Source organism: Triturus cristatus, chromosome 2_2, assembly GCF_964204655.1.
Source record: "Triturus cristatus chromosome 2_2, aTriCri1.1, whole genome shotgun sequence".
Taxonomy (NCBI): Eukaryota; Metazoa; Chordata; class Amphibia; order Caudata; family Salamandridae; genus Triturus; species Triturus cristatus.
The window spans coordinates 547,786,666-547,812,014 of record NC_140582.1 but is presented as its reverse complement, the minus strand read 5'-3'; the positions used below and the strand labels follow the sequence as shown (position 1 = coordinate 547,812,014).

Here is a 25,349-nt window from a genome sequence, read left to right as displayed (position 1 = left end):
AGATTCGCATTGAGAAATCAAATTACAAGGCTAAAATATAATGCGCCGTGGTTGTGCATAGTGTGTCGGCTTCGCCAAGTGCGGGGGTTGCATTTGCCAGTAAACACGCAGAGGAGGGAACAGGACGACCAGGTGAAGAAAGGTCAGGGACGGATGTTACTGCCCGTGTGAGTGGGCGACGGACGTGGCAAGGTCCAGTCGCAGCATTGCTTGGGATGCTTCACAGGGTGGGTTCAGGAGGTCTGCTCCCGGAAAACCTCGCCGTCTCCTGCAGCATTTACTGGTACGTCATAACTTCCAGCTTCTAAGCGAGTCGATGTGAATCGAGACTGGAAGTATGACGCAACGACAGGCTCACTCTCACGTCACAGAGACCTTCACGCTCCCAATAGAATCTGCTGTGGATTAATTCTGTCAGTCACTCCCACACTGGCTCCGCCCCTTCGTGCCTGTTGACTGCTGCTGGGCAGCGCGTGCCCGCTCCAGACACCAGGTGCAGCCCCATAAAGCTGACAGTAGTCGAGAGGCGCCTGTCACTCGCTCACCTGACGGCAGCCAACATGCTCCTGCTGCTGCAGTGCGCCATACTGCTGCTCCCCGCCTGCCTGGCGGTAAGTCACCCTCGCAGCCCGACACCCGCCGCCCAGCTCAGCTTTGTGCTCTTACCAGCTCGCCCTCACCCTGCCACTTTTCTCTTTACAGCAACCGCCACCCAACGCAGAGAACTGCTGTATCCTGGACGGGCGATTTGTAAGTACAATGTCTATTTGTTGCGTATGTGCCACGCTTATCAAAGAGACCCCCAAGGGCCTGCAGGCTTGAGACCTGAGAGTTTTGCCCCGGCCCCCATGCTTGAAGATTTGTCAAAAAACACAGAGCTCCCAGGTGTCGGCATCCCTTAAGTTTATCAGACTGGCCAAGACTGAGCCTGAGGAGCGAAAAGTCTAAGGGGTGAATTTGACTGAGACCTGAGCTATCTATTATCACAGCAGGACAGCGGCAGTGTCGAGACGTGTTTTTAGGTGGGGCATATAATAGACCACAGATAAAACTGGCAGGGCCACCTACAATAGGAGATCATAAAGATTACGCGCGTGTGTGCTAATAACACACACACGCACACAGTCATGTTCTAAGCAGACTGTAAATTAAACATTACTATGATCTGTGCAATGGGCATGGCCTTCGGAGTGTCTCAATCACACCTGTTCTCGTCAAACCACTCTCTTCTGCAGTCTATTTGTTAGACATGTATGCTGTTTTTCTCCTTATATCTTTTCTGAAGCACTCAATCTGAAGATCTCACACCTCATCTTTTTCCTCCTTAGCACGTTCTTTTCACTCTCTCCTGCACTACCTCTTCTCATCTCCTTCACTAACATATACAATGCACACACTCACATATATGCACTGCAATCTCTTGAGACCTGCGTACCTCCTTTGCACTGTAATCACAATAGCTGTTGGCAGGCTCTGTGCAGTCCTCACAGAGGCCAAGGATTGGATGGAGGACCATGCATTCCAAACCCCTTTGTGACCCACTGACAGGCACTGTGAGATACTCACAGTGTTCATCCTGAACTCTGCATCTCTCACTCGTGGCTCACCCCTGAACTCACACAGATACATTGTGTTTTCTTCACACTATACATGAGTAGCATGTTCAATGATAAAACTACAGAAACATACCATCCCGATAAATGCAAATACTCTTGGGGAATGAAAGACTAGCTAAAATGTGAAATTTAAACAGGCACGAGATCTCTGTTCCTAGGGCTGATAAAGCGTGTCTATTTTTGCTGTCACTGGTGATGGGACACTCTGGGAAGCCTGGGCATTTACAGATGTACCCATGCGATGCCTGTACAGGGAAGGTTATCAAACAAGATACGATGTCCTGATATTTATATTACACTTCAATGAGCCCATAATGAGTAATCCTTTGTCCCAGTAGAAGCCTCCCCCACCTAAAAGATGGAATGACTCCTCCAGTGGTTGCCACATTTTGTTCGCCCCACCTTTCCAAGGAAGTGACCTTGCTTGACGTTCTTCGTGAACATTACTTTATTTTGAGAATTTTATCAAAATGAAAACACCTTTTGGTTACTTGGGATATTAATATGAAAATATAATCTGTCCAGAAAACGCTCGCACACCTTGCAGGTGCTTAAAAACGAGCCCATTCCAGACCAGTGTGAGTGATTTAAGCAAGGGGTTGCTTTGAACTCCCTCTGTATAAAGACATATTGAATCCCAAGGATTCAGTATTGCAAACACTCTCTGTAATTCACTTTGGTTAGAAAGGATCATGTTGATATGGTCTCTAGTCTTACGGAAGGTACATCGTCAAGTTTATCTTGTTTCGGATTCCCCGCTATTCAGCCATGTATTTGATTGTGCTATGAATGCAGGGAGAATATTGTCCAACGACATGCGGGATTGCGGATTTCTTGGAGAATTACACGCCAGAGGTAGAAAGAGAACTTCAGATGCTTGAAGGCCAGTTGCGGCAGATCACCAACCACACTACTGGAGCACAATATCTAATCAGGGAAATAAAAGAAACGAGTCCACAGCTTGTCACGTTTCCTCCACGAGGTAAGAGCTCTTTTGTTTTTGTTTTTCTTCCTTCCTTCCTTTCTCCCTCACTTCGTTTGTCTCTCCCTTTTGCTGCCCTTTCTTCCCTTCCTTACCTTCTTTGCTTCATTTTGCTCCATTGCTTTTTTCACTTCCGTCCTAACTTCACTGAATGAGCTTCCTTGCTTTACTCCGCCACTCTTCCTTCCCTCCTTTCCACTCTTCCATAACTTTGTTGCTTCTTTTGTTCCATTCCTTTCCTCTTTTGTTCCTGTCTTCCTTTATTTCTGTCATTCTCCTGCTCTTCCTCACCTCTTTCCTTTTTCCTTTTTCTCAGTTCTTTACTCCTGGCATCTTTTGGCTCTCATCCTTAATTCCCTTCACTTACTTCCTTGCTTTCCTCCCCCATGATTTCTTCCCTTTCTTTCCATATGTCATCACTTCCTTGTTTATATTCGTTCCCTTTTTTCCACCTTTCTAATTCCTCTCTCAGTAAGCACCATCTTTTAAGGAACTAAATGTGATCTCCTTCCCACAGACTTGGTGGATCCTTTCATCAAAAAGTCCAGAACCATGGTGCAAGACATAGCTAAATATGAGAACATGGCAACGACCCTGGAAAGTCAAATACAGTAGGTGTTTCAACCTTAAATACTATTTTATAATTAAATACATCAAACCAACGTACTTGTTAAACACTGCCAGCAAAATGTCTTCTGACCACTCTAATGTTGTTGATATTTCATTTTGAAACTTTGGCTGTCACAATCCAACAAGACACAATGTCACAACTGCATTTGTCAGTGATACCAAAGTATAACTGAGCACAAACTATACAATGCCCCACAACTTCACAAATTAAGCCAGGATGCAAGGGCACTCCACAGACCCCCGGATGATCTGTGGTCCAAGGTAGGGTGCTTCTAAAGCACAAAGCTTCACGGTGCTAAAGTAGACATTGTTCAGAAAGAGGAACTTAGGGGCAGATTTACAAGCCCCTTGCGCCACTTTTGCGTCATTTTTAACATTGGGAAAGTGACGTAAGGGTGGCGCAAGGGGCTAGTAAATAAGCCCCTTAATATTTAAATAGGTAGGTCTTTAAGAAGTTCCTGAATTATAGGAAACTCGGTTTTGCTGTTCTATCCCTGTGCAGCGCCCGCAGAGAGCTCTGTAACTGAGTCTGACTGTTCTGGTTTTGGTAACTCAGAAAAGTGATTGTGAGTCGGATGGCAGAGGGTGATTGGACGTATTTCAGTATTTTTTTCCCCAGTAACATCCGCCCTTTCCACCGGTCGGAATTATAAACCCTTTCCCCGTATTTCTAAGTCGTTTTTACTCTGTTTTTAGGTCAGTTTACGTTTTCGGGTGTTTGTCAACAAAATGTGAATGGAATCCTACAGCTGACTGTGATAGACACCACAAATACATTCTACTGTTAGTTTGAAATATGCACACTCTAGTTTGTTCTTTGATATTTCAAGTAATGCAGATTTAAATGCATTGATCATCTTGTGCAAACAAAAAAAAAACAGTGAAATACGAGAAAAATAAAGCGTTCCTCAATGGCTCGGTTTTTTAAGGTCGTGTTATAGTCAATGTGGTCACGTGACCAGTAGGAAAATCCAGGCCTCGGAACAGGCTGTTTCTAAAGTGTATTGAGATGGAATGGAGAGAAAAGCTTGGGCACCTCTATCTGCAAAAAAACATGCACAATGCTTTCATAAAGTACGTTTTTGGGGTACTGAAAGTTACAGAAGAGGACCCAGTTAACATTTTAAGTCTTTGTAAGAAATACAAAAACTGCACTGGTGTACATTACTTCCTGTTGAATGTAAACAACATAAATAAGTTAGCTGTGTTCTTGGAAACAAAGCACAAGGTGGGTTTTAGTAATTTTCATCTGCTTACCCGCAGGTACATGCAAGAGCTGTATTCAACAAATGCACTGAAAATTACGCAACTGGAAGAGAAGGCGGTCAGACTAGCAGAGCAATGCCAGGAGCCATGCAAGGACTCCGTGCAAATACAGCCAATCACCGGGAGAGGTAGGAAGAAGACCTTGACGCTGTGTGCAATGTTTGCGTTGGCTAACATTGTCACAAAATAGACCTTAGTGGGTATTTGGCTTTGCTGATCTTACAGGGTAAACAGCTGTGGCTAAGATTTCGTAATTTCACCTTCTTGTTTTTGTTGGGGGGGAACAACCATGTGCACTGAGAGCCAGGCTACTGATTTGGAGACCAATGAGTTGATCCCCACATAATGCCCAACACAGGCCCCAAGATGAAGAAGGATTATCAGAAGATAATTTCTGCAATTTCTCCGCCATTTCATTGGTTCAACAAACGTCAGAGAATCTATATGGCCAAAGAGGTTCATGCAATCAGTCGGGTTTCAAAAAGTCTTGGAGACCTATAATACCCACCTTCTTTCATACACACAATTAATGAATGAGTGAATCTGCAAAATGTTGTACTGTATCTTTTCGTTGATGGCGTGGCATCGGCATTCAATATAGAAGATCTCGGGTGCCCAATGACTCATAAATCATTGAGCAAAATGTACCTCATCACTTCATTTATTAATTTTACATTTTAGTCAGTTTCATACCCCAGTTTAATTTGGGTCTGGCAGGGTTTAGCTGCTCCATAGCTTACTGTGACACCCATGGACTTTTGATAGATGCTGAGACCACACACGTATTTTAATACAAGGATTTTGTAAGTGTGATGAAGAGGCAGCAGAGTATGATGGAACAAAGGCTATAGTGTCCTAAGCACGAGTAGCTTTTCATTTATGTTAATGTTTTAATTTTGATATTGATAAAAACCCCACATCAATTTAAGGCGGCATTGCACAGCTTCAGATCAGTGCATAGCTTGAACACTCAGTGGTTCCAGATTTGAGTTTCCAATCCTGACCATCAGTAGTATAAACCAAGGCTTTCCTGATCAATGCAACTCTCCAGTCAATACTCGTGTACCCACCCCATAAACCTGCCTTTCAAAGAATTGGTGCCATGCCAGGTATTTTCTACTCTCATAATACTGGAGCTCACGTTTTCAATATTGCTTTTTCGTGTCTACACTTTCCATTTCATTTTTTAAATTATTTTAATCGTGATTTTAGGTTACTAAATTTTGATGCCCTCCTTTTTAGGGAACTTAGTGAATGTTAGAATTAACTGTAAATAATGACAATGACACTTCACGTATAGTCAAACAATTCAATTCAATTCAATTCAATAATACTTTATTTCGACCAGTTTCGGCCATAAAAGCAGCATTTAAAACACAGTACATTAAAATACACAGTAAAAAACATCAATACTAAAATTTACAGCTAGCAACCCAAGTTTGTCTAGGCACTGTTTCGAATTATAAAACTCCTTTTTATCCAAAATGCATGAAGATACTTAGAAAGTGCAAACACAATATAACCTGCTGTGTTCGATTTAAAGATTCTAAGTGCATCTGCATATTTGCGGAAGCCCAGGTTCCTACATACAGGTACAATCCAGTGCTTCCGGGCTCTGCTGTACATGGGACAGAAGAAACGGATGTGACAATCATTCTCTATGTCCGTGCCACAGCCTGGGCATTTGGAAACCCCGGTGCTAGACCACTTGTTAGTGAAGCATGCAAGAGGGAGGCAGCCAAACCTCCATTGGATATATAACTTTCTGGCCAGTACAGGGTAAATTACATTCAAATAGTCCTCAAAAGAGTATACAGTTTTTATCTCTAGGAATGAATTTACCATAGAACCATTACATGAGTCATGCAACCATGCACTAGTGCATCTAGATCTATATGACTGGGTGAGCAGTTTCCCTGAGATCTCACTGCAGGCAATCGCTGGCTGATGCCACATATCTGCAAGACCCATTAACATTAGTTCCTGTTTGACATAGGAGAGCCAGGGAATGTGCACAGCGCAGTCCCGTTGTTTTGGCGATCCAAGGCCCCCAAAAGCAGCGTAGCGTCCTGGGCACAGGGAGCGTTGAGGAGACCCAGCCTGAAGTTCCCCACCCAAGATTTTAAATGCAGAAGCCTACGAGCAGCACCCGCGCAGCGGGGGCCACGAGGCGTGGCGTGGGTGGAGAGGCCAGCGGGAAGAGGAGCAGGTGAGCAGAGTTAGCGGAGCGCAATGCTCCAAGGTCCTCGCAGTCCCGTTGTTTTGGCGATCCAAGGCCCCCAAAAGCAGCGTAGCGTCCTGGGCACAGGGAGCGTTGAGGAAACCCAGCCTGAAGTTCCCCACCCAAGATTTTAAATGCAGAAGCCTACGAGCGGCTCCCGCGCAGCGGGGGCCGCGAGGCGTGGCGTGGGTGGAGAGGCCAGCGGGAAGAGGAGCAGGTGAGCAGAGTTAGCGGAGCGCAATGCTCCAAGGTCCTCGCAGTCCCGTTGTTTTGGCGATCCAAGGCCCCCAAAAGCAGCGTAGCGTCCTGGGCACAGGGAGCGTTGAGGAAACCCAGCCTGAAGTTCCCCACCCAAGATTTTAAATGCAGAAGCCTACGAGCGGCACCCGCGCAGCGGGGGCCGCGAGGCGTGGCGTGGGTGGAGAGGCCAGCGGGAAGAGGAGCAGGTGAGCAGAGTTAGCGGAGCGCAATGCTCCAAGGTCCTCGCAGTCCCGTTGTTTTGGCGATCCAAGGCCCCCAAAAGCAGCGTAGCGTCCTGGGCACAGGGAGCGTTGAGGAAACCCAACAAATCAAGGTACATCTATCAATCATAGAGAAAAAAGGGTAAAGTCAAATCAAAAAGCAGTATTTCCACACTTCATGAATATTTTCTGGTGGTCGTAGAATACTCCAATCCAACCAAAATAAATCCACGAAAAAAGCACATTGTAAAACCCTTGTTAGTTTGATCTATGAGCAGAAAACAAGCATATATTTAATTGAAAAAAACACCTATATTTAAAACTATTTTAGTATCTCGAATTGACCGTGTTAATGTTGCAGTTTCACCAAGAATAAAAGGCAAAGACCACTTTTGGTACTAGGGTGTCTTGGCCTAATCAACTGCTACTCCATGCCTTACATTCTAATCCGCCATTGCACGATCAGGGGCACCAACTTTGCCTTAGACACCCAGTTTTGGTCCATACACCTTCTTTGAGAGTGAAGAACATTGGGATAATAAAATATTAGGAAAACTCCCTCACACCCAGCACTCTCACATTAAAAATGTACTGAAAAGTTATTTTGTCCTCTCCACACCATCATCATATATTTCCCCTTTGGCACACTCTCAAACACTTTAGGCCCTAATCTCACTTTTTTTCTCTAGACTCGGTTACTCAAACACACTCTTCATGGACCTCACAGCATATCTCACAGGAAGACTACAAAAAGTGCAAAATGCAGTGGCCAGGCTCCAAATTCAACTTCAACTCCAGCTCAGAGAACACATCTCCTCTACCCTCAAGTCTGCACGCCGGCTGCATATCACACAAAGAGCAAGATTGAGAACCTTGTGCGTCATGCACAGAGCTTAAGTAGAAAAGAACCTGAATAATTACAACTGCATTGTTTCAAATATAAACAATCACAGTCTCAGATCCAACAGTGCTTCTAGGAAAGTGCCTCATTCTGACATGGTGCTCCCACTTTTTGTCTGATGCCTGGTGTGATTTCAAACTGTAAGTGCTCTGTGTCCCTGCTAACCAGGTCCCCAGTGCCTGATCTGTTTCCCAAATACTGTACTACGATTAGCAAAACTTCAGCTACCCCTGTAAGTGCCCAGTAAATGTTACCCCTGTCACCAAGGCCATGGGTACTGAAGAGGGGCCTCTGGGGCTTCATCACCAACTGTGCCACCCCGGGGACCCCTTACCAAAACTATGCATAGAGCCATTGCAGGCTGCTTGTCTTGGTGTAGAGAAATCCAAACAGTCATCATGGCACCCATGCCCCTCATACACTGCATAAGGTATAGGTAAGTCACCCCCATTGCAGGCCTTTAGCCCTAAGGCAGGGTGCACTATATCCTTTGTGTGGGCATATCAGCATGAGCAGATATGCCCCTACAATGTCCAGTCTATTCTGAGAAGTTGAAAGTGCACAGGAAAGCCACAAAGAGTACATGGGCTGGATATGTGTCACAATGAGTTTCCTACTTCCATGTTGGCTTCACTGATTTCAAGGATGTGTGGTACCAAAAAAACTTGTTTTAGTAAATCTTCACTGACGCCAGTGGTAGATTTATTAATAAATTCACATAGGAGACCTTTTTAAAGGATCCCTTAAAAACCAACAAAGCACTATGGTGGTTTCTGACTTATTTTCGCCAGTCTGCTACCACTAGAATTGTGTCTGACCTCATGGGGTGAGAGCCAGCACTCTCAGAGGACAGAGACAAAACTTGCTCTGAGCTGAGGTGCTTCACACCTCCTCCAGGACAAGATGGCTTCCTGGGCAGGAAGCCTCAAAGGCGATTCCACCTTTGAAATCCAACCCAGGAACTTCCAGATAGTAAGGGAGGCCAAGCCTCCTTTCCTGCTCCACTTTTGGTGGGAGAAAAGGCGGGAAACTTAGTTAGATTAGAGGAGGGTCCCCACTTAGCCTACACCACCCCTAGGGCGGGACAGGCCAGGTGACCCTTCTCCTAAAATTCCACTATCTTGGGATTGTGGACAAGCATCCTATCAGGGCTAGGGTAGGTCCTATTTCCACAGGAAGTGGATACAAGAGGGAATAAACACCTTAAAGGTAGATAGTCCATTGGCTACTACCTGTCTCCCCTTGTAACACCCCATAATCAGTATTTAGTTGGCTCTCTGAGACCTAAACATCAGGTTGCATGGACAAGAGAAGACCAGGACAAAGAAGACCCCTGCACAAAAACTGCTGCAGAAGAAAAAGGTGCCAAACTCTGGCTGCTGCCTCGAGGACTTAACTTTCGCTGCCTGCTGTGTTGTAGTAAACCTGAAAGGACTCCAAGAAACCCAGAGCACTTCCAGCCTTCAAGAAATCACAGAGAATCTCCCTTGGAGAGAAGGTATCACTCCCCTGCACACCGCAGGCACCCCTCCCGCGTAGTCCGGTTTGTTGACTTGCTGCTCCCCGACAACCTCGATGCAGCACTGAAGCAAGAAAAGGTACAACAGCTTCTGAGGGTCTGATCTGTTTCCCCACCACGTTTGGAGATACCATGACCTACTGGAGCCGTGGTGTACCGATACCCAGGGTACCGGACCGTTCAATGGCAAACACCAAGAAAAAGAGTCCACACCAGACTCCCAGAACACCAGAAGCAAACACTCATTGAGGGACGTCGAGACACCTGAGATCCACTTCTCGAGTCACCTAGCTGTCTCGAGATCGCCTCTCCAAGTTGCCTGCTCTTTACCTCCAGGACCTCAAGATGCACAACTCTCAGCTGACCTGTTTGCTCTGCACCTGGCCCCACTGGCCCCAGCACAACTAACCAGCTGTGCTCCAGTGGTCCCCAAGCCCTTGTAACATCTTGCCTCAAAGACGCCCCATCGGACTTACCTGTAAGTCCTCCTGTGCAGTGTGTATTTAATTGGGCCCCTTCGTCTTTGCTCACCAGCTTCCAAGACCCCCAGCACTCTGAACCTGGATGCTCCCGAACTTCTTCTGCTGGAACTTTGGATCTGGTCCCGACAGCAATCTAAAATGAGAAGGTGAACTTTGTGAAAGCATTGCCTGATTTTATATGCATTTTTCTATTTTTCACCCATTGTTTTCAATGGTGCGTAACTGCGCACAAAAGTGATATATTTTCTGAATGTTGATAAATTGTATCTCCAAATGTACTTACCTTAGAACTGTGTTCTTGGTCTAAAAATAATTACATAAAAATCAATTTTATTTTTATAAAATGGTATCGGATTTATTCTTGAGTGTGTGTCTCATTTATTGCCTCTGAGAGTGCAACAAATGCTTAGCACTGTCCTCTGATAAGCCTAACTGCTCGCCCACACTACCAGAAAAAGAGCGTTAGTATTATCTGTTTTTACCTCAGTGTACCAATTGGGGACTCACTGGTCTCTCTACACAGTGTACTTTGTTTTAGTACACTATAGAGAGAGCCAGGTCCCTACAGTGCTCACCTTCAGAAGAGGATAGCATTTAAGATGAAAAGTGGAGAAGGCCTGCGCTTACCCATCCTCATAGCTTACCTATGCCATTCTCTAACACTCTTTTTGTGCTCAATCTCAGATCACCCATAATTCAAAAGAACACAGAAAGCATGGCTATTTGAAAGCACATAAAAACTTCTTCAAGTTCACATCCCATACAGAATAAGAAATTCAATCAGCTCACCTCCTCAACAGCTCTACTCTTTCTGGTTCCCTTTTCTCTATTCTTATCTCCCTGTTTTCCCCCTCTCTCTTCACAACTCCCAGTCAAACACACACTGTAAGACCTAGCATCTTTTGGCGTGTTTCCCCTGTCTTTTTTCTTTCTGACCTCCCCGTTTTGACTCTGTTTTTGCTGGTTTCGTGTCTCTGCGCACTTTCTCACTACTGTTCAGTGTTAAAGTGCAAGTGTTCCTATTGTAAATTGGATTATGGATTGGTGTTTTCATTTACTGGTAAGTCCCTAGTAAAGCGCACTGAGAGTGCCCGGGCCTTTAAATCAAATGCTGCTAGTGGGCCTGCAGCACTGATTGTGCCACCCACACAAGTAGCCTTTCAAAGGGTTCTCAGACCTGCCACTGCAGTTTCTGCGCGCAGTTTTTACTGCCATGTCGACTTGGCAAGTGCACCCACTTGCCAAGCCCTAACCTTTCCTTTTATTACATATGAGTCACCTCTAAGGTAGTGCCAAGGTACCCCTTTGGGCAGGGTGGAGTGTATTTGAAAGGTAGGACATGTACTGGTGTGTGTGACGCCTGATAGTGAAATACAGTATATTTTGTTTTTCACTATTAAAAGGCTATTTGTCCCTTAGAATAGAATGGGAAGTACTGGGTAACATTTTACGAGTATATCTTCCCATTGGGACAAGATAGAGGAATGGAGTTTAGTATGCCTGAACTCCGAATGTCAAAAATCATCTTTTAATAAAGATGATTTTTATGTACTGATTTGAAAATACCACTCTTAGAAAGTAGGTATTTTCTTTCCTAGCCATCCTGTGTGCCTCTGCTGGGTTGTGGATTGACTTTGGAGTGACAGGGGCTGGGGATGCGCATTCTCTTCAGACAGCCACTGGAGGCGTTGAGGTGTGTCCTGCCTTTCCTGAATGAGGCATGGCTGGGCTGAATAGACCTCGGTCAAATTTAGAGTAGTGAGAGGAGATTTCCTTGCATCTGAATGGGCTTGGTCAGCCTTGGACAATGCTGCCTCCACCTCCTGCTTCGAAGCTGGGCCAGAGAGGACCAAACTGGTTTGGACTGAGCACAGACACTCTCTGCCCAAGAGAAAAAAGAGAAACTGAGTATAAATATTGGGGCCCAGACCCTAGAACTTTAGAACTTACTTGGATTAAGGAACCTGCCAAGAATAAGAGCTGGAAGAACTGCCAGTAGGAGGACTGCCTCTTTGCTGTGTTTTTGCTTTGCTGGGTTGGCCTGCAGTTGCTGTTTCTGCCTTGGGCAGTGAAAAGACTGGATTGAACTTTCTTCACTTGTCGCTGAGTATCTCCAAGAGCTTACAATAGAGCTTGCCTCCTGTTCATGAAGTCTCAGGGACAGCAAAGACTTCACTTACCTCTGGGTATCGCCTTTGGAACCGTGGGTTTCAGTTACCACAGGGGGGAAAGCAGCCAACACTGTCACATACACCGCTGCTGGCTCTGTATCCTGAAGGCACCGCAGAAGGCACCACCGTACTGCACACTGCAACCCTGGTCTCACCGTCAACCACTGCAGACACTAAGCTGCTGCTTGCACCGCGACCTGTGGGCACCGCAAAGAGCACTGGGTCACTCCGCACCACAGCCCTTGTCTCACTGATGCTTCTGGACGACCGTCACCGAGCCGTTGCCTGCACCACGACTTGAGGACACCACTTGCCACACCGCTTCGCTTCACATCGCAACCCCGACGGTTGCCATGACCATCCCTGCACCGACACGACTGGCTGGAACCAAAGGTACTGTTAACAAGTCTGCTGACACTAACACCGGTCCGCACCGATGCAGTCAGCTGGAACTGTTAGATTCGGTCATTTTCAGCACAGCGGTAGCCCCGGACGGAGATACCTGCTTCCACTAACTGCATTTTTAAGTTATTCTTGCAAAGTGCATATTTTTGAGTACTGTATGTTGGTCTTTTATCGTTTTGGTCTTGTTTGCACAGATAAATATTGGTTATTTTTTCTAAAACTGGCGTAGTATCCTTTTGTAGTGCTTTCACTGTATTACTGTATGTTATGTGCAAATGCTTCACACACTGCCTCTAAGATAAGCCTGACTGCTCGTGCCAATCTACCAAGAGGGTGAGCAGGGGTTATTTCAGTAGTGTATCCCCCTTATCCTGACTATAAGGAATGGTCCATATTTGGACAGAGGTGCAAACCATTGCCAACTACAGACCCCCATTTCTAACACACTCTCTTTCTCTCTCACTCTCTCTTCCTCTCTCTCTCTCCCTCTCTTCTTCTCATGGTTTGAAAAAGTCTCAAACCACTCCTCCCTCACTCAGGCTCTCTCACTTTCCCCACTTATAGGCATGACCTGTTCTGCACTACTTCATCACCACCTCCTCAATACAAAGCTGGTCATATTGCTTTTAAAGAAAATTATTCTGGGTGATGTGGACACAAGTAAAAGCAATATAAAAAAAATTAAAGTTTGTGTTTTGCCAGCTGCAAAGCTATCCTGGAACCAACCCATTTTCTCCAACAACTTTGGTTATGCTTCCATGTTTGAAAGTTGTCAGAGGATGTCTTGGCATAAATATAAGAAATGTTAATAGCTATGAAGACTAATTGAGACATATTTTTGCAGCTCTTACTAGATCTTCCCTCTACCTCCAACATGTTAGACCATTCCATTCTTTTTTAGGTCTTGCCTAGGCAGCACTTGCGCTGTCTCTTCAAGACATGCTGTATTCAGAATATGTGCATAAAGCTCTGCCTACTTTTCACCCATCTTTTTAATTGGCTCCTGTCCCTGTCCTTTGTGAATGGTGGCTTTTTATTGGTCATTAGGCTTAGTAGTCCCTCCTTAGTACCGCCTCGTCTTTTCTTGTAACCTCCCAAGAGGACACCCCTTGTTACATGTGTTGTTACGCCCTAGGTTTTAATTACAGCCTCAAGGCACTATTTTCTTAAAGTGCTTCAGAAAGGACACTCACTTGGTCCTAAACGAGTTTGGCAGTGGTTACTTTACTCGCTAGCACATCTCACATTTACATTAGACCCTCTATAAATTACCCTTCATCAGCTCCACAGAGAGTACAAACTAATCTGGAATTAATCTAATAATTATTTTATCACATTTCAAAGCTACTAATTGTACGTATGGACATAGCTATTTGAATGTACTCGTGGTACTTTCTTGCATGCAATGCATTATGGGTAGGGTTGATTTACCATATCTTCTGCGCGGTGCATAACTATATGTGACCAAAAGTTTATGATGCTTACTAGGGACGTCTAGGAGCAGTTTACGGTACTGTACCCAGACAAGCAGTGTTGGTGCCTTGCTCACTAGGGACCCCTAGGAGCAGCTTGCAGTACTGCACCTAGACATGCAGTGCTGGTGCCCTGCTCACTATGGACCTCTAGGAGCAGCATGAGGTACTGCAACTAAACAAGCAGTGCCGGTACCTTGCTCATTGGGGACCTCTAGGAGTAGCTTGTGGTACTGCACTGAGACATACAATGCTGGTCCCTGGCTCACTACGCAAGCATTTGCAATACAGTAGGTCTTGCATTACTGAAAGTATGAACTATTGGCATTGCATTATTATTTGCAACACCAATACCTCAAACTATCAGTAATTTGAGACCTATTGCATTGCAAATGCTAGTTTAATTTGTTGTTGGGGCGAGAGTTGGCAAAGAAGCTGACCAGTGTTTCCACTTCTTCGTGGAAAGGACATTTTAAAGTGTTGTAAAGCGTACATTTTTAAAGAATAAATTCACTCACAATAGGAACAAGCATCCCACACGAGGACCTGCTATTGTAAGTTCAGTTTAATTTATTTGTGTCCCCTCATCTTTCTTTGACATCCTAATTTGATATGTCAGATCTTTCTTGGGCGTATTAGTAGGGTAGCATGAGAAACACACTTTTAGTCCACAAGAAGGTTTATAAAAGAAACAGAAGAGTGGATGACCCAAAAGAATTCGCAACTAAATACTAACAAAACTGAATTCTTGCTCTCTGGGCAAGTACGATTAAGGGATTATTAGCAGTTTATAGTTAACCTACCTGGCTTTTTTTCCCCTACCTGTGATAGTTATTTCAAAAATAAAGAACGTAGAGGTATGATGTGATTAAGAGCCAGCCACAAAAGATCAAATTAAGGGTACTGTAAAATGGATCTTTTTTGTGCTGAGAGCAGGGCCGGCTTTAGAACTGGTGGCGCCCTGTGCGACAATGTTTGTTGGCACCCCCCACAGACTCCCTCACTACCATCCTTTCACAGTACCCCCTCAAGTCTGCATAATCACTCTCTTGCATGTATTTAATTAGTTGTATAGCACCTCCTCTACCAGTGTAGGGTGTCAGAGCACTTTACATCACACACACACTACACAGAGACAATCAATCATAGGAGTGTAAATCAGTGTATAGGAAATGTTACATAAGCCAGAAGACTACAAGGTGTAGGAGTCACATATCATCCATACTGGTAGACATTTTATTTAAGAGTGCTTGGTCTGGAGAAGTACAGACTCAGAATTGAAAACATAACCACATGTTTTGGGGTTACCTTTAATAATAGTGATTTTTTATTCTTACCAAAATGAACCCTTTTTGATACATTAGAATAATGAAAGACAGAGGAAAAATTATAATGCTCTAATCTATATCTTGCAGTTTGCATGCAGCTCTTTGACAGTTATTAGCTCACTGTTTCATGTTAGGATTCTAACAACTACACTGTCAGTAATAAAAGGATCTCTCTGACAAAAGCACTGATTGATATAAAATATATGCACTTTCTGATCTGCATGGTACACATACTTGGCAGCAGGCATAATAAACCCTCTCTGCTACCATAAAATGAGTTAAAACTTCCACTAGACAAAACTCCTTCTCTCCCCAGAAAGAACATTAATCACTGTAGTTATCTTGACATTTTTATTGCTGTATGAGAATTGCCGGAGGCTAGCAATGCAGCAGCAGGTGCCTTTAAAGCTATAAAACACTGCCAAGGATGGCACCCCCTTGAAGAGTCAGCACCCGGTGCGGTGGCACCGGTCGCACCGCCCTAGAGCCGGCCCTGGGGAGGGTCTACTCTGTTTCATCTGCCAACGGAAGGCCATGCCGTTATTATAGTTGTTAATTGCTATTGAAGTTTTGACTACTGTTATCTAACCTTTAACTTGTGAGACTGTCCCAGGACATCGTTCACCAGTTGCATGCTGCTTGAAGTGGCTCGGTAAAACTGGTGCGGACATAGATGGAGGGCTTGTGTCTATGAAATGAGATTGACACGGCACTGGCTGCTGGTTGGAACCAGAATCAACCTAAATAAGAACTTTAACAAACCATGGAGCATTGGTCGCCAAACCACAGAATAGCTGGGAAATAAGAGTTATAAACAATCACCTCAACAAGCGTTTTGTTTGGGGGATTGTAGCCTTTTTAGCCTTTTGGTTGTCAACTCACTGTCACATAATGATAATTTCATGCAAAACTGAAACATATTTATTCCCCAATGGTTGAAGATGGAGGAGAGGTATGAAAGTTCAGAAGGGTAGATGGCTTGTGCCTAGAGAGCACTTATTCGTTGTGCTGGGCTCTAAAAAATCTAATCACTTTCACTCATTTCTTTAAAAAATATTTCTTTATTGGCATTTATCAAATCGGAACATCAGTGTTCAAAACATCTGAAAATAACAGTCTTGTCAGCACAGAATCCAGTAGAAATGACCATATAAACAATATCACAAAGTAATAGCATTAAATTGCATGGCAATTGGGTGAGATTTGTGGTGCATATGTAGACCATACTTCCAGTGTTCAAGCTTTAGCCCCCAAAATACAGAGGTGGGTGGGTCAACACAGCCCCAAACGTACACTAACATAGCATATCTTTTTTACAACAATGATGAAAACCAAACAATTTCTAACATATTTGAAAATTCTGGGAACTGAGAAATTGGGAACCTGGGGGCGGCCATGGAAGCCCAATGGTGAAACCTATATAAGAGCAAAAAGAAGAGAAAAATATGCAGGGGGATGTGGCTCCACCGTTAAAGTGGAGAAGAATTGCCCCACTACTCTCAGAGCAGAGAGAAACGGAAAAATAAAATGAGAATAGCAAAGTTATTATCATTTTATTTTTCGTTGCTGTGTGGCTGGGTTAAGACAGGTGGGGCTGGTGGCTCAGGTAGGAGGAGTGGTTTGTGCACACTAAGTGTGCATGACTACTTGGCCGGCTGTCTTGGGCCAGCCAAACAATCATGAGCGCTTTGCATTTTCCCCACACGGCTGTAATGCACAGCCTGGTGGGGATCATGCACGGGCTCCCTGTCTCTGTCTGAGCACAGATATACGGCACTCAGACCAATCACAATACTGCATTGCAGTGTTGTGATTGGCTCAGAGGAGCCTGTTTGCTTCCTGCTTCTCCCTGACTGGAGTAAGGAAGGGAAGAGAAGCAGAGACGACAAGGAGGGACGGCAGAAAAGTTAAGTGTTTTAAAAAAACAAAAATTCGAACTCCCCCACTCACTTAACCCCTCCTGCTGCCACTCCTGTTCCCTACCAGCCGCCACTGCTTTTTACTGGTGAATCAATCACATGGAAGGACCCCTTTTACTATTTATTGTACAATGCCATTTAAATTTTACATATGTCGAAATAGCTTATTGCATTTTTGTAAACAGACGACGAAAATATGTTGTCATTGTTAAACACAGCATTTATGTTTTATCAATAGATTGTCAAGACATTGCAAACAAGGGCGCCAGAATAAGTGGGCTTTACTTCATCAAACCCACCAAAGCGAGGCAGCAGTTTTTGGTCTATTGTGAGATAGACACCAATGGCAATGGCTGGACCGTTTTTCAGAGGGTATGTATGTAAGTTATAAATGTAGGTCTTGACTCATCTGGCCATATATTAGCTCGGTATTACTGTTGTGCATTTCATATCTAAAAAAGTAGCTGTATGTGTTACCACATTGGTTATAAACGTCCACATCATTTACTTAAGAAAATCGGATTAGAAAGGAATACTTTACCTTCCCCATTTGAAACATGATTGGCTGAGACTGCACAGCGAGTTTTTCGCTCAATTTTGGTTTGCTTCCACATCACCATTAAGATCAACCCATCTACCACTTCAACGACCCTCTACCATCTACTATCTTCAAAGAAATAAAAGCTACCACCCTCCCCTTATGGTCTAGGATCGTCAATGCTTCATTAGTGCAAAGCATGATCCCCGACTGTCTAAAAGCAGCACAAGTATTCCCCATTCTAAATAACCTAACGCAGACAGCTCTGATCTGAATAACTTCTGTCCCATTTCCAATATCCCCACACTGGCGAAACGTCTTGAAAAGTGAGTGCAATCACAACTCTGCTCACACATTGAGAAATTCCAACTGTTGGATCATCATTAATCTGGTTTTTGGAGAGGGCACAACACTGAATCTTCTCTCACTCACATCATGGATGGCATTTTAACATTTCTAGACCAAAATTTATCTTGCCGCCTGATCCTCCTTGACCTATCTTCTGCCTTCGACACTGTTAACCACATCAAACTACTTTCCACTCAAGAACACAGGATGGGCCTATCAGGGTCGGTATTGAAATGGTTCACTTCTTTCCTACAAAACAGATCCCAAAGAATCTAGATGAATCAATTCCTATCTCAGCCCTATGCAGTAAGTATGGAGGTTCCACAGGGGTCCGTCCTGTCACCCATACTCTTCAATTTATTCTTGGAGCCATTAGCAAATGCTTGAACTCTGCATACATTCTTTTTCATATGTATGTGGATGACACTCAACTTTATCTGAAAATCACCTCCCCTGAAGACTCCATTTCACTCAACTCCATCTTGATGAACACTCAAAACTGGCTCACTGACAACTACCTCATGCTCAGCCCCTCCAAAACAGAATTCCTTCTCATTGCTCCCCCTAATCACACTCCCAAGATTGACCATTGGATGAAACACCTTACAGCCTTCAACTGCTTCCCCCACATCAAGTCAGCTTAATTCCTCAGAATCACACTAGACATGCACTTGAACATGAAGAACCATATCATCAATGCAACCAAGGGAGCTAAGCATCAGCTTAATATACAAAGATATCTCAAACCATTCCTTACATAGCAAGACGTCAAATTGGCGGTACAGGCTCTAGTTTTGCGAAGACTATACTATGGTAGTTCCACGCTCTGTGGCCTCCCCAAACAGAACTTGGCCCACTAGGGCTCACCACTCTGGTATCATGCCCCTTGGAGTAGATTTGCATTAAGCTGGCATACATCTGAGTGAATCCATTTAAGGGTGTGCATTTAAGTTTGTAGGAATTCACATGGTAGAAAACCTTACCCACTCTGGAATGCTCACAATATCCCTGTTGGAGCAGATTGTATTGCAGTTAAATTATATAGGGATGATGAGGTGTTGAAACAGTTAATGTTGAGGACTATGCTACTCCACAGCGCAAATCTAGTGTTAAGCAAGTGGTTATTAATTATTGTTGTAGATTTGCTGGTTATTGGGTTAGTCTTGTGCTGTAAGGATATTGAAGAACTTCCTCCATTTCAAGGGGTGATTAAGTTAATAGGAGTTAGGTGTGCATATTAGAGTGAGTTAATTCAAGTTGAAAAAGCGAGGAGAATAGGGAGGAGGAGGTTAGATATGGTGAGATGGCAAAGAGAGATGAAACAGAAATTGACGTAGTTTATGAGAGCAGGATGAGTAGATAGGTTAGAAAAGTTTTGGTATTGTGTAAATGGTTACTCGGAAGGAGAGTTTATGGTTTGTAAAGAGGGCCATGGCTAGCTAGGGAAGTATAGCAGAGAGAAAGGTGGCAGGGATGTAAAATAATAGGGTCAAATCAGAGGTACTAATCCATAAAGAGTGGAGTGTAAAGAGATTGTTTTTCAAATAGAAAAGCAGGAGAGAGAATAATCCCTTATTATAAATCAGGTTATTTTCATGCAGGGTTTGGGAATGTTGAGGTAAGTTGCAATCTGATGAAGTAAAAAGAGTAGAAAGAATGAACGTGTATTAGCTACAGGCAGGTGATATAAATTGTCCCCTCTTATGTTGTTCAGTTTGGCTGTTGGTGGTGTTGATACTCTGTTATGTTTATATAGATAGTGAACATTATTGACATTGTTTGACTTTGAAGTTGATTTTTAATATAGAGTACTGAGTTACGTGGCATGTCTGGATAGTGGTTTGTTAAGTATGTCTTGAGATTTTGTGGAGTTTGCGGGTTTACAAGGATCAAACTGTTATGTGTTTTATTCAAACATGTGTAAATACTTTTTTGCAGATACAAAATGCACATTTTCACCTGTGTATGTAGACATTTTTGTGACCAAATGCATCTTGAGTGCTCAATTGCCTTTGAGAATTAAACTCTGTTCTTGCCGAGTGTAAAAAAAGTATTCTAGAAAGTTTTTTGTTAGTACTTTTAATTGATTTTTTACAAATGAACATTTGGTTAAATTGCAAAAAAAAACAGTTTAGTGTGTTAGGAAGGTTGTACACATATAAAGAAAGAATTGAAATAAACAGGATCCCAATTTGGATTTTTACTATCATAAATTTTAGTTTAGGTTTGCATGAAAGTAAGTGCCTGTTAAAGAAGAAAACCTTTGTCGAAAGCTTACCATTTTTTGCCTGTACGGGTGGAGGGTTTGATCACTGCTTTTTTCAGTACTGAGCTAACTACATACAATTCCTTGCATAGGAAGCTTATGTTTTATTTACACATCATGGGGAGATTGCTGATTAAACGTAGGGGAATTTGGTTTACATTCATTATTCACTAGGGAAAATCCTAGAAAACAAACAAAGTGTTGACAGGAGGGAGTACACATAAAATCTGTATTCTGGGCGCAATATGTGTATATTATATTTAGAAATGGTTCCATTAATGTTTGGACTAAGAAATTTTAGTGGATGTGTATAATTCCAGCTATTCTTGCACTGTTACTAAACAACTCGCTAAAGTCACATAGGTTTATTTATGTATACATAGATGTATACATTACATTAAGTAAATAAGGAATAATGAACACATACTAAATCTGATCATGAAACGTTATGCTAATCCATTTGTAGAGACTGGATGGCAGTGTGGACTTTAAAAAGAACTGGATTCAGTACAAAGAAGGCTTTGGATACTTATCTCCAAACGACCAGACCGAGTTCTGGCTCGGGAATGAAAAGATCAATTTGATAACCACACAGTCGGCCATCCCATATGTGCTTCGGGTGGTACTGGAGGACTGGGATGGTGTAAAGAGGTATTGTATACTTCAATCATCACCACAGCTACAATAAATAAATAAACAAATTAATTAATTAATAACCAATCAGCGATGTGGATCAAAATTGCCCAGTTATTTTCAATGTTCTTGGGCTGCGAGTAATTTGGTTACAAATAATTCCTGAATTCCTCACCCAACAGCTCTGCAGATTACTCTACATTCAGAGTAGCACCGGAAGCAGACAAGTACCGTATGACCTATGCCTACTTCATGGAAGGTAGTGCTGGCGACTCCTTCGATGGCTATGACTTTGGAGATGATCTCAGTGACAAGTTTTACACTGCTCACAATGGCATGCAGTTCAGTACGTATGACAGCGACAACGACAAATTTGAAGGCAATTGTGCCGCACAAGATGGATCTGGGTGGTGGATGAACAGATGCCACGCAGCTCATCTAAATGGCAGATATTACAAGGGTAAGGCATTTTTTATTTCTGTTTCATTATAAGCATGCACATTATTTACAGGTTGTTTCCCCACAAATTCACTTGACTATGGTTTGCATGAACCAGACGCTGAATCCTATTTTACTGAAAGGTAGAGAAGTCTTGATAATCACTGCAAGTAGATGATTCATGAAAAGGCTAACATCTTATTCTGGTTAATTATCTCTGTTACGTAAACTTCAAGAATTTTCTTGTTAATTTACAGTAGAATTCGTGATAAATTCTGTGATTTAAAGAAGTCAGCTGTGAAGCAAGGAAAAGATTGACATTTAAAAGCTCTTTTTACAAACTACGTCTGATAGAATATGACAAAAAGTATAAATGAAAGGACTTCTGTTGGGTGAATTTTAGGGTGAGCCAATTGCTCAAAAATTCTGGAGTCAACCATAAAAACATGCTTGTATGCCCAAATGTCATACTCAAACATTAATGTTTATGTTATGTAAGCATGTGGTATTCGAATACGACAAATTTAGCCAAAAGGCAGCAGACTGGGAACTTTTGGTGAAACTGCTATATTTAAAGCCAGTTTTTTGCATGCTATTTACATATACTGTCATTAGGATGGCTTTGATAATCTATTGCATGGATGATTTGATCAGAACACTTTTATTTAAAAGCACATAGAAAGAGCAGGGGCTTATTTATGAGCCCTTGCGTCACTTTTGCGCCGCCGGTGCGTCCCTTTTTGTGACGCACCAGCGGCGTAAAAATGTCACTATGTTGCGTCATATTTACATCTAGGTAGATGTGTCACTTTGTAAACCCCTGCGCCACATCATACCTGCACCAGGTATAATGTATGCAAGGGGGGCGTTCTGATGCAAGTAAGCCTCGTAGAAGTATAGCAGTGGAATCTATGAGATTTAACTGCGCCACTTCTAGGACGCAAATGACTCCATATCTTTTTTTTTTGTATATGTTTATTGAGAAGTACATGTCAGTTTATCAACAATACATAAAAAAAAAAGGGAGTATAAACAAATATGACTCAATATCTTATGCCTGCCTCACAGCAGGCGTAAGACTGACGCAGGCACATTTGAAATGGGACTTGCCCATTTGAAATGACCCATTGCTGGAGTTGCGTCACTTTTGTGACACTCTCCAGCAATGCTTCATTTTTGCGCCTACAGATACGTCAGAAATACTGATGTATCCGTAACTGAAAAATAACTTTATAAATAACTGAACTGTGGGACAATGATATCGTCTTTGTATTTAGGATCTATGACCTACTGAGAGATTTATAGTTAGGGAGAGGTTTTTGTGTTTGTCTCCGTAACTCCTTGCGACATGATGCGTCATACTGTAAATATGACGCATCCAGCATGTCTCAAGGAGGGCGCAATAAAAAGTGACTCATCGCTGTTTTGACGCAGCGATGCGTCACTTTTCATAAATGAGGCCCAGTAGTGTTTACATAGAAATAGCAGTGCCCCACAGAAGCAACCATCATCTAACTGCCCATTGCCAGCGCCCCATTCCCCACATCCTCAGCTGAGCATTAAAACACTTTTCCTGCTCTGTTATGTCTTTCTTTGGGTGACCTCTAGGTCCAGTGTTTTAGCCATGAATGTTCTTCTCCCTTTCAAATGAGGAATCATGATTTACAGTATCCGGGTTTTGAGTGGATAGTAGCTTATTGGGCTACGCTGACTTTTTCACTTTAGCAAGCGTAGGAAAGGGTAGGGAAGGTTGGTGGTAGGTATTTGTACACGTGGGGGGTAAGAAGGAGTGTCAATGCAGAATCTGTATAAAACTCACGAATTAGAGATGTTGTGGAGTTTTCAGAGGCCTTGTCTATTGTTTCTCTTCCTGAAAACCTGCAAATGAAGACCAACAAAATATGTGTCCAAGTGGGTCTCCAAGATGGGAGAAGAAAGGCGGCCCACGAGTATTTCTTGGAGATTTTGAGCAGTGTATTCTTTCACGGGAAAAATGTATTCTGTGTGTGGTGAAAAATAAAAAAAATACAATACAAATAGAATATTAACCATAATCCTAAATCTGGTCGCTCATCAAACAGTATACAACACCTCAGGCTTAAGTGTAGAGCAGAAAAGCAAGTCCTGGAAAACTACAAGAGTCATAGCTTTCCAATGTGTTTTTACCTGGTGCGAATACCAAATAATGACTTAAATTGATTTGTTTCAGCAATAAATTTGCACTTTTTTTTCGTAAAGGGACCCCTTTCTAAGTGCCAAATTCCTTCCACCTCCAGCCTAGTCACAGCTCCTGGCTCTTTGCTTCTGGGTTACACATTGAGAGGGGAAGGGAGCCAAGTGGCAGGCTCTAAAACCGCCATTGTTGGACTGAAGCCTCTTCATCAGATGTGTTTTCACCGAAAGTCAAATCTGTAAACAGTGTGCGCTTTACAGCAATTCTCCGGAACAAAGTATTACTAATTCTGTTATATTTAAAGGGGTCCTCTGTGGTATCCTGTCAAGCCTCTTGTACCAGATTACATTGCGACATATGCTGTCTTCCTGGACAGCAATAGCAGAATATGTGAAAACCATCTTCTGCAAAACCATTGACCGTAATAAAACACAAAGGAAGGACACCATTTAATGTCTTGCAAAAAAGTCTCCATATGTACTTGCATAAGATTTAAAATTGTGCAATATTGTTATTTAAGGTTTGCTGACCGCTAAACTGTCAGGCAATAGGTATAGCACAGGGATTCACTTTTAAAATTACATTTTATAGTTCCTATCCAATAGTGTGTGTAATCTGAGCTGGTTCTTATCATTCTGAATAGTATATAATTTGATTTATTAAGAGGTTTTTTTTTTTGCAGAGTTTTATATAGCGCGAACTTGACCCGAATCGGGTATCAGAGCGCTTTACATAGCACCAGTTACGTTACATGAGGACACACATTCATTTTTGTTAGGCACAGGGCGATTAAGTGATTTGCCCAGATTCACAGGATATTCAACGTCATTGCTGAGACTCGAACCCAGTTTCCCAGATTCGAGGTCGACCGCCCTAGCCCAACTCCTCTCCCCAAGAGTTGTCTTTCAAACCCATATTTTTGACATAGGGAGACCTTGTGATAAGCATAATTTCCACTTTTCGTTTGGATGAGAAGAAATAGAACATATTGCAGAGAAATATCATGAAAGGGCTGTTGATATCAAAGAAAAAATAGGTGCTGCTTGCTGGCATGCCAAAGCATGTGTCCCGTTATACAAATGGAGATTACCGTAATTAGAGTAAAAATCTTATAAGGGGTTACTGATATTGAAAAAAAGTTACTGCCAGCATGGGAAACCATGATCTTGTTGTGTGCTGGTCTCTTTGTCATGTGGTTTTGGGAGGTTTGGAGCAGTATGATATGGAATAATTATTATTGTAATGCTTACATTTTAGGTGGAGCATACACAGAGGCTGACGCTGGAACAAGTGGCTATGATAATGGCATTATTTGGGCGACATTCCGCAGTCGATGGTATTCCATGAAGAAAACGACAATGAAACTTCTGCCTATCAACAGAATTGGAATGGAGGGACAGCAGCACAATCTTGGCGACACGAAGAAGACTGGCGCAACAGGCCGGGGAGATATTTAATACAAAAATCAATTGAATCCACCTGGACAATTTTATAAGGAAACAATACTTACCAATTCCAAATAAAAACATGCTGCTTGACCTCAATGACAAATAAATGGATAAAGACTTACAATCAGAAAA

The 25,349-nt window shown here is 42.9% G+C and overlaps 1 protein-coding gene across 1 annotated transcript; it reads left to right on the top strand.

The window, feature by feature from the left end:
• The first annotated feature begins 482 nt into the window (after window positions 1-482).
• Window positions 483-25,349, top strand: FGG (fibrinogen gamma chain). Its single transcript, XM_085641699.1, has 9 exons — window positions 483-611; window positions 703-750; window positions 2,412-2,598; window positions 3,116-3,209; window positions 4,492-4,622; window positions 17,612-17,745; window positions 20,992-21,176; window positions 21,341-21,618; window positions 25,027-25,349. Exons 1-9 carry the CDS (start codon window positions 561-563, stop codon window positions 25,224-25,226), a joined length of 1,308 nt encoding a protein of 435 aa, XP_085497825.1. The 5' UTR covers window positions 483-560; the 3' UTR covers window positions 25,227-25,349.